This window comes from Gadus chalcogrammus, chromosome 20, assembly GCF_026213295.1.
Source record: "Gadus chalcogrammus isolate NIFS_2021 chromosome 20, NIFS_Gcha_1.0, whole genome shotgun sequence".
Taxonomy (NCBI): domain Eukaryota; kingdom Metazoa; phylum Chordata; class Actinopteri; order Gadiformes; family Gadidae; genus Gadus; species Gadus chalcogrammus.
The window spans coordinates 7,870,694-7,883,662 of NC_079431.1; the positions used below are offsets into that span (position 1 = coordinate 7,870,694).

The following is a 12,969-nucleotide window of genomic DNA, read 5'->3' on the forward strand; positions in this document are numbered from 1 at the left end:
TGAGAACACACACACACACACACACACACACACACACACACACACACACACACACACACACACACACACACACACACACACACACACACACACACACACACACACACACACACACACACACACACACACACACACACACCACCCTTTCTGATAGAGATTTGCCAAAGAACACAGCTTTAGAGAGTGGAGAGGGAAAGGCGGCTGCCTGGGATGACTGACCTGCTATCCAAGGGCGCTACGTTTAAGGGGAGTACATGTCTGTGTTACACAGTGGACTCCTTTGGCTGGTGGCGTCTTACCGAGGGAGCTAACCTTTCCAGCTAAACGTTTAAAGATAGTGGGGATAGGGCACTATGGAATTGGTTTTGGGCAAGTCGCCTACTTTAAATATAAACTTTGTCCAAAGTAGGGCTGGTGGAAAATGTTTGAGAGCATCCAGACATGCGTGACAGTCAAACATCAAGGATAGTACTATCTCTGCTGCATAAGAAATTTCAATCTGGTGAATGCCTTGTCAGCAACTGATCTGAACTAATCAGAAAAAGGAATTACAATATCTTAACTGCTTCTCTTAAAAGACAGCAACCCCCACCATTCACTGGACACAAGGGTACGATAGTGGTGGAAATTCCTGGGCATTGGTGAAACTATATCCGGAATGCAAAGTTAATAAAACATAACTTATGAACAAATACTTTTCTGTAACTGTCTTGAAAGCTACTTCCTGCTGATTTCTCATGACTGTCTCACTCCTCGTTCATGTGTTTCAAAGTCCGAGCAATGTTGGGAAAACTTGATGTGAAGTTCCACTCTGGGTAGTGCAATGGGGATGCTTGGCTCTGATGTTCTTTTATGGAATATCCTTACATCTGCCTGGAAGTTAAGTCACATGATGCCTCAACCTCAACCATTTAGTGCCTCTGCAAAAGGTGCCTCTGAATTTCTCAGGTTTGTGTGTGGGTGGGTGTGTGTCTGTGTGGGGGTAGGGGTTGATGTACATAAAGCCCCTTTTACTTAGTTGTTCAAAGAAAATAACAGCTCACTACACTAAGACAATCACAAATATAAATGATCATCATAGCAATGGTTGGATGATTCAAGGCAACATCACTTTGGTTTGTCAAACAACTGTGAAACGTTTCTTAGTTAGGAGACGGCGAGAGCGAAAGCTGACTTCATAGACACATCGTGACTTCTTTCCTACAGACACTAATGAGCACAGAAAGAAATGTTGGCCATTGACAAAATATGCTAAGGAAGCTGGATATTTGATCTACTAGGCATCTGTTATTAATGTCAATATTCTTCTTCATTCTAAATAGAAACCATACCTAATCTTTCAATGATGTTGTTTGTTTGATCCGCAAAAATAAGCTGTCCCAATCTGCTCCACTCTGATGATAAATGAATGCAAAACCGAAAGAAGTACTACTCAAAGAGTTTAATGTGCTGGGGGACATCACAAAAGACATTGATCACTAAGATAAAACAACCAAACAACTGTCTTCAACTCCATTAATCTGATTCTAGAGCTCAAAAAAAGAAGGTGCCATGTAAGCAGTGTTCGTCATTGCCATCATGCAACTATTCCATTAGCAGTGGCCACAATTCCCCCCAGGAATAGTCTGAATGATGACATCATGGGTTACTCATAATAATAATCATCCATCAGTCAGTTTTGCAGATTTCTGGTAAAATAAAATACAAATTCTTATTATAAATGTCTAGGATATCCATCAGCCAAAATACAGCATTGAACTTGGGTAAAGGTATACAGCAGTAGAAAGATTACTTTAGAAAGATTATTTTATAGTCCCAACTTAGTCCTTAACTTAAGTTCCTGCATTTGAGCGTCCTCTCTTTCCATTGTCAGCAAAGGTATAAAGTGAAAAACTAGTTTTTAAACGTAGGGTTGTTCATTTCTTGAATCGTGTTGGATAAGGATAGTCCACTAATTCAAGGATGGGATGCTACAAGTAAGTCAGGGAGTCCATAATGGGGACCATTGAGTCTCGGCCAAAACAGTGAAAACGTTTTTTTTTTTTTATGCTTCTGAGTGTACATGGGTTTTATACCTACTGCTGGACCTTTTCGATTGCTCCGAACGAACAAACTTTTCAGTTTTAGGCTAATTAATACAACAAAAGCAACATAAGGTGCAATCCTCAAACGCCGATTGTCTTCACACTTTGACCCACATGTTTGTCTAACGTTATCTTAAATCGGTCTTGTACGTGATGTAGCCTACATTTTCCTGCCGACATTACAAAGAATTAACATCACCAGAGTTTTTTCCCCCTTTGTGGAGTTGTACTGGTTGTACTGGGATCTCTTGGTGTCCTACTGGAGATCAGAGGACGCAGATGTTGACAATTAACGAGCCAGTCGCTCAAACACTTTGATTTGGATGTGCAAACCCCGACCAGAGACCACATTCCACTTTCTTAAGGCTTTTTTGTTGTTGCTGTTGATGAACGCATATCCACCACAACCTACTTGCACGCAGCCTAGATAGATAAATGAATCAATCAAGGCAATCGTTTTTCTTTGTGAGTTAAAGTTAGGAACACGTTTTGTTGAGAAACTGCAACCAAGTAACAGTGAAGTCGGCAAGCGACTGCCGACAGCCTCCACCCGTTTTCAACGGTGCAACAAAAATATTAAAAAACGTGTCTACTTGCCTTTTTTTGTATCAGAAATGTACGCCTCGTATTAATCCGTAAGAATCCCCGGGGTATATAGTCAGGTCTGTAGTGGAACCCCTTCCCCGCTGTATTGTTTTAAGTTTGACTAGTCTGGATGAGTTTGGACGCGTCTCCCATCCGGCCCTCAAGACTTTGAATGGAGCATAGGGGAGGAGGACTTGAGGTCCAGAGGCACAGGGAGTGGCTCAGGCTGGGGCAGCTTCTAGGATCAACGTCCCTAATCACCTTCTGCATGGGAGGAGGAGGAGGAGGAGGCAGCGGGAGGGATTTACATTTTTCATTGACTCTACATCTATGGCACATGACGGCACAACACCCCCCTCCTGTGTCATATTCGTAGATCGCAACAAAGTTAGTCATTTGCTTGATGTGATTGCTCTGTATGTGGTTCACGGCATGTTTGGCGAGCTAAAAAAGTCTGGTCAGACTGGAAGTTTAACTAGTAGAAAATTAGATAATTGTAGAAAAACTATCCTTGGGTCAGTTTTTAATCCATAAATTGAGAAAATGGCGAGTAATTTGTATCTATTTATTTTTATTTTATGGATTCAATGTATAAGAAAGTAATACGGATGTTATACAATCTTACTTGTATTCTAAAGCGATATCTTAATAAACAAAACAAAAAAAGTTTATTATAGGAAACATAAGCATCCTAACTCATTTAAAAATATATGTCCAGGTCTACTTCTCCTAAAGTGATTTATGAGTTTAGAGATGTGTAACGTGAAAGGCCGTTGCATGACGCATGCGCAGTGTGAACATCCATTTCCTTCTAAATCTGGGTCCGTGCTAGCCATTGTGTTGTCACATTCATTTGTGTTTTCTCGACAGTTTTTGGACATAAATAGGATTTAGGTAAGTTGTACCTTTGTTATCGTGTACCGTAGCAAGTATTCACAATACCTTTAGTTTTGAAATGTGATTGTATGCAATGAAACGTGAGGTGGAGTTGTCTAGACACCGGGCTTGGCCTAGTCTAGCTACTGAATGTAGCCCGGACGCAACCTAGCTAGCTCTTTTATATGCATTAAAATCACCATGGAGTAGGCTGTGGCCGTCATCGACATCCAAAAATGTGTTGTTATCGTGTGTTCTAGACGTGTGTATTGGATGGCCAAACGAAATAAAGCGTTTCACCGGGATTCAGGGGTTATACTTAGGAGGAAATGAGTTGGGTGGATACATCCCTAATATCGCGCCGGACACCCAAGCACATGGTTGTCTTTTCATGTTAATATCACTCCTATTTTTTTTATTTGACTAGTTTTATTATTTTATACAAATCTTATATCACAGTGAAGCCTTTTAAATGAAAAGACTAGTTTCACTGACTTAAAGGGGCTACTTTTACTTCATAATCACTTCTTATACCCAACCTAACCTATACATAAACACATATTTAGTGTCTCTTGTCTTAACAAGTCATGGTGGGACCGATTTTTCTGTATACATTACTACTTGGGTTATAGAAAGTTCTGCTAATGCGCAATGATGTGCCAAAGCCCAAATGAGGCCTATTGTCCAAACGAATCTACGTATGCCCCACGTGTGACGTTTCTCCCCGTTTCTTTCATTTGTCTTCCAGGCCGTCTTTTATGAGTACTCAACGGCAGCAGAAGCCTACGCTTACAGGCCAGCGATTCAAAACGAGAAAAAGAGGTGAGAATACAATTTAACAATTTACACTGCAGAAATTGAGGTGTAAATTCATTAGATACTAAATATAAATTGGCTTTATGCCATACGTAGATGAACTCATTTATGTGCATGGACGCGGAAGGTCTTCTGACAATGCACCACTTCTTGGACTTTGTCTTAAATGGGCTACGACAGCTGAAGTCCATGTCGAGTGCCAATGTTGTATGCTCCTAACGCGCCTTAATGACATTGCTTCCTCTCCTTCTGTTGAGCACGACTCTTGCTAATGACGGTATCAGGTGTTAATTCATTATTTTGGTAATTAATGTTGGCAGTAAATGGAGGCACAGATGGGATGCTGCAGATTCATACTTAAATTAGATGTTAAGCACTTGAACAATCATTTCTCTCAATTATTCGGAAGATGGATATTAATAACCTCCCAGTGAGGTGAAGCTCAACAGAGGCTAGCCCAGAAGTGGGGGACAGACTTTGGTTCACAATATTTTAAAGTGCTGCATTTGTTTGGGTGGATACTGTTGTTGAATTGATACCACTAGCCTTCTGAGACCATCCATATAATCAAGTTTGCGTTTCACAATGAATATCAGTTTGGGTATTAATTGATGTCCACAAATGGGCATGGCGTTATGTACTATAAAAATACTCTAGCCAATCAGAATAAAAGACTTTCAAGAGCGATGCTCTTGGTGGCTCTTACCAAGCCCATCCTGATCCGATAATAATTTCCAAACAGAAACTTGATTATGTGGATGGCCTCCAGAGGCTACCTCTCCATTCTTGTGTAGTTTTTTGATCACCTGACTTGGTTCTGGTAGAATTTGAAATTTTGGCTGCTCTGAGAATGCACTTTAACCCAATTTTTCTTTCCACAGATGAAAAGGAGAGATTTGACCCTACCCAGTTTCAGGAAAGTATAGTGCAAGGTCTGAATCAAACTGGCTCTGATTTGGAGGCTGTCGCGAAGTTCCTCGACGCCTCTGGCGCCAAGCTTGACTACCGTCGCTATGCTGAGACCCTCTTCGACATCCTGGTGGCCGGCGGAATGTTGGGTAATTATTACCAATGTTGCTTGTGTTTGCTTTTACATTAACAGTGCCATTGAACCTGAGTTAGTTAGTCTCAATTTCAATGGCACTGTCTTACCCATAGTTCTTGTAGGATCTTGGAATTAGTATTTGCCATTATGGCACGGTTACTAAATTAAACGGGAAAATAGCTTGTTTGAAATGGTATATTTTTGTCGCTCTCCGGCAAATGATTTGTAAAGGCTCTACTCCGCTCCGACCTCGAGCCTTGTTCTTTTTTCGTGAAGTGTCTTTTCGGCGACACATCAACGTCACTGAGAAAGCACCCCCACACCGAAAGGGTACGCTACTGCTGCCGTCTGCGTGGTACCTCGTTTACAATATCGCTCGTTAAATCACTCCTACTCAGCTACGCGTACTAACGCGGGGGAAAATGAGCCGTTACATGATGATATCACGTTTCTAGAACTAACGGCCAAAAACACATTTTAAATCCCAGTGTTTGGTTTACAAGCTGGGTTCATTTACGCAATTTTTAAAGGGCACATATTTGAGGATGACTGTAGATGGCTTTTCATGAGCATCATTCCATTTAATGTTCATATCTATGCTATTCCTTTTGTGTTCTCAGCCCCGGGTGGTACTTTGTCCGATGATCTGACACGTACCGAGTTCTGCCTCTTCACGGCACAAGAAGACCTGGAGACCATGCAGGCGTATGCACAGGTGAACATGCCTAATGACTTCACTTTGACTCATCTTCGCCTCACTGGTGTGATGTAATTCTGCTAATAAAAATGCCACGGTTTGCACCTCTTAATTCACCAACCCACTCCCTCCTGTCCTTCAGGTCTTTAACAAGCTGATCAGGCGTTACAAATACCTGGAGAAGGGGTTCGAGGAGGAGATTAAGAAGGTTTGTCTGTTTTGTGAGCAACATGAAGGCCTAAAGCTCCTCCCTTAAAGAACTTATTTGACTGGATTGACAAAAGCATTTCAATGTCTTTTTCTGCCCAAAGAGAAAATGTAATGTTTATGTTGTTTCTACCTCCTGCAGCTGCTGCTGTTCCTCAAGGGATTCACTGAGTCTGAGCGCAACAAGCTGGCCATGCTCACCGGCATCCTGCTGGCCAACGGCAATATCTCCGCCCACATCCTCAGCAGCCTCTTCAATGAGAACCTTGTCAAAGAAGGTAGGCAGTCACTCTGTTGCAGCAGGTGGAATCAGCACATGCAAGATTCACCAAATTATTAATTATAAAGGGACACCCACACCAATTGAGATATTTTGTTATTTTTTTGTCCCTGGCGTGTGTGCATCTCTGGTAACTTATTTACTAAAACCGAGATCTACATTATGTGTATTCATTTTGATTTTACATATAAACTTTGGGTGGAAGGATGCACGAAATTCACGCTTGGGTTCATATCACGGTTTTGGGGGTCATTGTTTATTCGGTTTGGTATGTTTTCGTTAAAGAAGAGGCTGACACAAGTTCCTAATGTAAAATAAATAATCTGTATTTTTTTCTAGTGTTCTCCTAGTATTAAATAAGGTTTGTTTGAGGAAGACAAACGGTCAATTTGAAAAAAACGTAATCAAATGATCGAAAAACTAAGAAGGTGGTTGTACTGTGTTTTGAAATGCACTATTGTCGATGACTGAAAACCACACAAGAAAAAAGGGTCTTAACTGGAGTATACAGTTAGTAGAAAATTGTTAGTCTTGAGGCCCGACACGACTACATATCATCCGAGACTGAGGAGTTTCACTGGGTACTGCACACACAAGATGACGGAACACGTAGGTTTGCTATTCACAGTTCAGGCGCGAAATGTGGCTAGCGAACTTAATGTTTTTCAAATTCTTTATTTGAACCACGCGATCCCTAATACAAATGCATCTTTTTAGTTTTTTTTGCACATTTTCCTTTTAAGGACGCGGAGGGATGTTTGTTTTTGAGTATGGTCCAAAGTTGACTTTCTACCAAAGAATCACACTCCCTTAATCTAGTGAAAAATAATAAAACAAGTTGTTTTTATTTTTTTTCTTTTCGCCACATTTCCATCTGGCTGGTTGTGCTTTTACTTATTTTTTGGAGCAACAAACACAATAGTGCGTTACTAAGAACCTTGGTGCCTGATCTGGTCCAGCAAGCTTAAGCTCTCTCGGAGTCCTGCGCAGCATCTTGCCTGATAAAGACTCAGTTGTTGAATGGATTTACGAAAAATATATTTTTTAACACAGGACAGGTGCTTGTTACCGCTTGTTTTTTTAATTTTTGGGAAAAGGCGTGAAAGTACATAGTGCTGCTTCGTTTTGATGACGATCAACAAGATAGCCCTGACCTGTTATAATGTGTTTTTGGGGGACAACAATGATTGCTGTGGCACCAATGGTTAGCTCCAATCCCCTGCTTGCTAGACTGAGAATATTCTACTAGCTGTAGAAATCAGTGCAGCTTTGATTCTTTTTTTTCTCATGGTGGCAATGGGCTATCCAAGATAAGAAAAGAAAACATTGAGTACTTCTATGAATGTCCTTTCTCAAAGGAGAGAAACGCTTGTTTTTTTTATAAGGAAGAACTGCTTCACACGCATCTACAATTTGCATTCATCATTGGTCCGATGTGGATGAATGGTCTAACTTTTCTATTTATTTTTTTTACTTCTATCTAGCACTACTCCTCTTATATTAGAAAATATTCCAGTTACGACCGTTTCCTTTTTACGGATGTGACTCTACAAGCGGTATATATTTTCAACCGGTAGCCTTGGTAATCATTGTTCTGTTGCAAGATGTCCACCTTGAGCACTGACCCACCTTGAGCACTGCCACGTTCCACCACCTCCCACATGACATTTACAGCACCCCCTAATCTGTATTGGTCTTTGATCAGACACCACTGGTTATTTCTTTATCACTGTTGATCACTTAACCTGGATAGTGTTCGGCCCTTGAACAATGAAAACCCTTTCCATCAGCCAAACAAGCATGTTGCACAAGTGTCAAGTGAACCCAAAATGGTCTTCTCTTGTTTTTTTTTTGCAAACTGTTGGTAAGTTACCCAGGGGTTCACTTACACTTTAAGCCGTTATGACAACGCAACAATTTTCAAATTTTACTGACGCACACACTTTAGACGTCAAACAGTTGGAAGAATATTTAGCTTATAGTTCATCCATTATTTATTTTTTAGCTCAGCGGTTATCCATTAAAGAGATAATTATTTGAATGTTCCTTTCGAGATTGGAACTCTTTCTAGGTCTGCATTCCCATCTCACCGTTTTTGCTTCCAATCACCATGATTTTAATCGGAACGCCGAGACACGCCTTCTCACCGCCCTCTTCCTCTGCCGTCTAGGTGTGTCAGCAGCCTTCGCCGTGAAGCTCTTCAAATCCTGGCTGAACGAGCGGGACATTGGCTCCGTCGCTGGCAGTCTCCGAAAGGTCGGCATGGACAACAGGCTAATGGTGAGCATACAGATGCAAATGGGATGTCCCAAACAATCCTCAACGTGGCATTTGAATGCCGTGTGTCTGCGGCTGCGTGTGCGTGCGCTGTTGGACTTTCCGCGGCAAACAAATAAATCCTCAAACGGCGGCGAGCGAATCCCAGCGATTGGAGTGGCTGCTCCGGAGCCAGGGCGTAATTGTAGAGGACAACCCTCGCCTCGTCGTTCACCGCGGGTCTTAACCTTCCCCCACCCCCCTGGCCGTCCTCAGGAGCTGTTCCCCGCAAACAAGCGCAGCTGCGAGCACTTCTCCAAGTACTTCAGCGACGCCGGGCTCAAGGAGCTGTCGGACTTCGCCAGGAACCAGGAGTCCATCGGGGCCCGAAAGGAGCTGCAGAAGGAGGTCCAGGAGCTGATGTCACAGGGGGAGCCCATCAAAGACGTGAGCTGATGTGGATTTTCTTTTTCTTTTTCTGCGGTCTCCTCCTTCATTACTTTCTCCTTATCAGACTGCCGTGCAGAGCATTTGAGATTGCTTTTAGTTTATTGTCTTCTGCCCTCCCCCCTATTTGTTCCCAGCATCGTTGAATCGTGGTTGGTGGTTATTGCAATCCACCGTACCTGTTCTGGGTTTTATCAGCTCCGAAAAGGCACTCTGTTCTCTTCACAAAGCTTCATATTCTCGGCTGTTGTGAATAGAGATGCTGCTTACCACTTTTGTATTGTTCATCTATAATTGGCCTATATAATCACTTGGTCTATAAACTCTTGAGTAATGGCAATCCCCATTCCAAGTTAACGGAGCCAAAAGTGGCATCTTAAATGTTCATTATTTTTTCTTCTGAAGAGCAGAGTTGCTTCCATTGATGGAAAAGAGTTTATTTGTAAAAACTTTTGAGTTAAAACTATTGAGCAAAACGATAATTGTCCGTCAGTCGACATCATGGCCCTACAAATGAACCTGCAGTATTATTATTTTTTGGCCTTCATTATCTGTTCTATCTTGTGCTCTTTTGCAGATCATTGTGTACAGCAAAGAGGAGATGAAGAAGAACTCCATCTCTGAACAGACCATGATCAGCATGCTGTGGTCCTGTATAATGAGCTCTGTGGAGTGGAACAAGAAAGAGGAGCTGGTAACTGAACAAGCCATCAGACACTTGAAGGTAAGACCTCTTATTATTTATTAAATTATTGTTCTGCCTTCGGTCCTCATATCCTTCCCTCTCACGCTGGGCAAGGCCAATGCTAGTCCTTGCTCTGTCTGGTATGCTGTAGCTGAATCTGTAATGGAACCATAGATTGATTTGCAGGCACATCTTCTGCATGACTCTGCATGCATCTCCTGTGACCACTGGAGACTGTCGGCATCTGACTTGTACAAATGCATTTGCAGCTAGCCATGTGCCAGTTGGGCAACTAGGAAGCAAGCATCAGACAGGGTTGTTGATTTGAAGACCTCTACACGCGAGGCTTAAAGGAGGTGGCGAGAAACAAAAGGTTTCAAATACTAATGGTAACTTAACAGGAAGAGTTGCAAAGTGGGACTGCACGACTTGCTCTCGGTTAGTTTTCCTCTAAAGATCAATTAAGTCTCTAATGATATGTTAAATAATTCACAGGTTTTAAAAGGGCATTATTCATTAACACACACATGTAGCCTATTTAGGAATTGGCCACGTAGGGCGTCTGGTCAACATGATACAGGCCAATGGGCTTGTCTTCTTACAATGGGTCCAGTGCTACCCGCTGCAAAGTCTCCTAACACAATTCAATGGTCTTAGGCGTGCACTGTCCAATATGATTCACTGAAACGGTCACAGGTGGTTCTCCAGACTGCACCCTCAGGGTCCAGACAAACCTATCCTTCATTCTTCTTCCTACAAAGCCAGTGCTGGAGTATTTGAAGGTTTAAAGTTGCACCTTAGCCTGGCTGATGCTGTAAAACGTCTCGGCTTAGCCGAGGTAGAACAGTTGTCTTATAACCGAAAGGTTGCTAGTTCGATCCCCAGCTCCTCCTAGCTGAGTGTTGATGTGTCCCTGAGCAAGACACTTAACCCTAACTGCTCCTGACGAGCTGGCTGTCGCCTTGCATGGTTTACTCTGCTGTCGGTGTGTCAATCTGTGTATTAACTGATGTAAGTCGCTTTGGATAAAAGCGTCTGCTAGAGTGCCCTAAATGGAACCGTTGGGTGGACTTGAATCGATTGTATGACCCGGTTAGGTTTTTAAATTCATCTTGGGTTTTTGAATTCAAAATGTCTTTCTATCGCTCGAGTGTTCGTTTCTCTAATATTTTCTTGTGTTGGTCAAGACGTAGGAGGACAATAGAACTCGTGTCCAGAGAAATTTTTCGAAATTTTCCACAGTTTCATTCGTGTGCCTTCATTCCGTTTCAATGCCGGATCATAGTGTGCAACTCCTTCCTTGACTCCATGTGTCATCATTTGGCTTTTTGTTTGTCTCTTTTTGTCCTCAGCAATACAGCCTTCTGTTGAAAGCGTTCACCTCCCAGGGCCTTTCTGAGCTCACCCTGCTGCTGAAGATCCAGGAGTACTGCTACGACAACATCCACTTCATGAAGACCTTCCAGAAGATCGTGGTGCTGCTTTACAAAGGTGAGTCGTCGTCGTTGAGGTCAGCGCCCCGTCACTGAGCGATACTCTGTAATTGTCGTGAGACAAAAGTTAATTTTGCGGGAAGAAAGTCGGTTCGAAGAAGTGAATCGCACCAGATGGCTCGGGATTATAGTCAAAGTCGCGTCTTGATTGATGCACCGAAGCTGCTGGGCAGCGTTTGTTGTTTTAGTTGTTCGGGCACCTGCACATGCATCTGTGTGTCTGGCGTTGTTGTGAATGGATTATGAAGGGTGGCTGTTTCAAAAAATAGAAGAAAAATAAGCTAACATTTGAATATTTTCTAGCGGACGTGCTGAACGAGGAATCGATCCTGAAGTGGTACAACGAGGAGCACCTGGCCAAAGGAAAGGGCATGTTCCTGGAGCAGATGAAGAAGTTTGTGGAGTGGCTGAAGAGCGCAGAGGAAGGTGAGCGGGCCCACTTTTCATGATTGTGGATATGGTAGGATTTTACGCCCATGTTTTTTCGATATCCTGGCAGAAATGTAGAAGATTGCCGTGTCAACGAAATTATAGATCAAATCAAAGTGTGTATATATCGTGGGTTCTTGAAATTGAACGACGGCAATGTTTTTTCCAGAGTCTGAGTCCGAGGAGGAAGCGGAGGACTAAGGACCGCCAAGCCAACCACAACATCCATTCATCTCCAACTTTTCTCCTTTTTCTTTCTCTATAGAGTGTACATAACCGGAAGCGATAGAATGTTTTGTTACAGAAATCCCCGCCCCTCCTTTTAATTAGAATTTTTTTACTATGTAACCTCTGTGTACAAAACCATCATGTGGTCTACTTTATGTAAGGGCTTTTACATCTTCAGTTAGGACAGGCATCCACAATCTTTGGCTTTGTTTACTCCATCCGATCATAACATGGTAGTTTTGGGTTGTCCATTGTTATGATTCGATTGCCATCTTATGACGCGTGTAAGACTACATTTGCCTAGAGGCCATCTTGAAAGTTTTGCCATGCTACTTGGACCTCTGTCAAGGCAAAATGTCTCCTCGCATCAATGTATAATTCTGCAAATAAGGTGACAACAATTGAGGCCACATGTTTAGCTCCTTTCGTAATTCCTTTTGACTGAACTGTTCCAGTTTTAACTCCAAAGGTGCTTGTGGCAATGCCCCTTATAAAACAAACTAAATGCGTTTTACATCTTCTGTAACATACATTCTACCTTCTAGATATGTTTTTTTTTTTTTTCTTTTACCCCAAAATATGACTTTATAAATTAAAAATAAAATAATGGTTTTCATTGATGGTGTATTGTGGCTGACTTATTCGAGCTGGACACCAATCGGTTTCTGATCACAGGAGTCGTTCTCCATAGAAGTTTGCAAGACGAGGCCCTTCCTTGGTGCTCTCTGGTCGTCCACCTTTAGCGCAGCTGTCTGAGTAACCAAGACATTAGGGCAGGCTATGTGACGACGTGAGCAGCAAAACAACCAGCCTGTCCAAGCAGCACTTTCTAACTCACTTT

General features: G+C 42.3%; 2 protein-coding genes across 5 annotated transcripts in view; one reads left to right on the forward strand and one right to left on the reverse strand.

Moving 5' to 3' along the window:
- myo1b (myosin IB) overlaps positions 1-2,925 on the reverse strand; it is a 53,264-nt gene extending 50,339 nt beyond the window's left edge. For all 4 annotated transcript variants that reach the window (XM_056580485.1, XM_056580487.1, XM_056580489.1 and 1 more), the window contains exon 1: positions 2,682-2,925. The gene's annotated coding sequence lies outside the window, so the exon portion shown is untranslated. The remainder of the gene's footprint in view (positions 1-2,681) is intronic.
- A 527-nt stretch (positions 2,926-3,452) lies between these two features.
- On the forward strand, positions 3,453-12,749 carry LOC130373848 (eIF5-mimic protein 2-A). Its single transcript, XM_056580490.1, has 12 exons — positions 3,453-3,563; positions 4,294-4,367; positions 5,243-5,419; positions 6,027-6,121; positions 6,246-6,311; positions 6,453-6,588; positions 8,761-8,870; positions 9,123-9,293; positions 9,871-10,017; positions 11,331-11,469; positions 11,775-11,897; positions 12,070-12,749. Exons 2-12 carry the CDS (start codon positions 4,304-4,306, stop codon positions 12,099-12,101), a joined length of 1,260 nt encoding a protein of 419 aa, XP_056436465.1. The 5' UTR covers positions 3,453-3,563; positions 4,294-4,303; the 3' UTR covers positions 12,102-12,749.
- Positions 12,750-12,969: the final 220 nt, after the last annotated feature.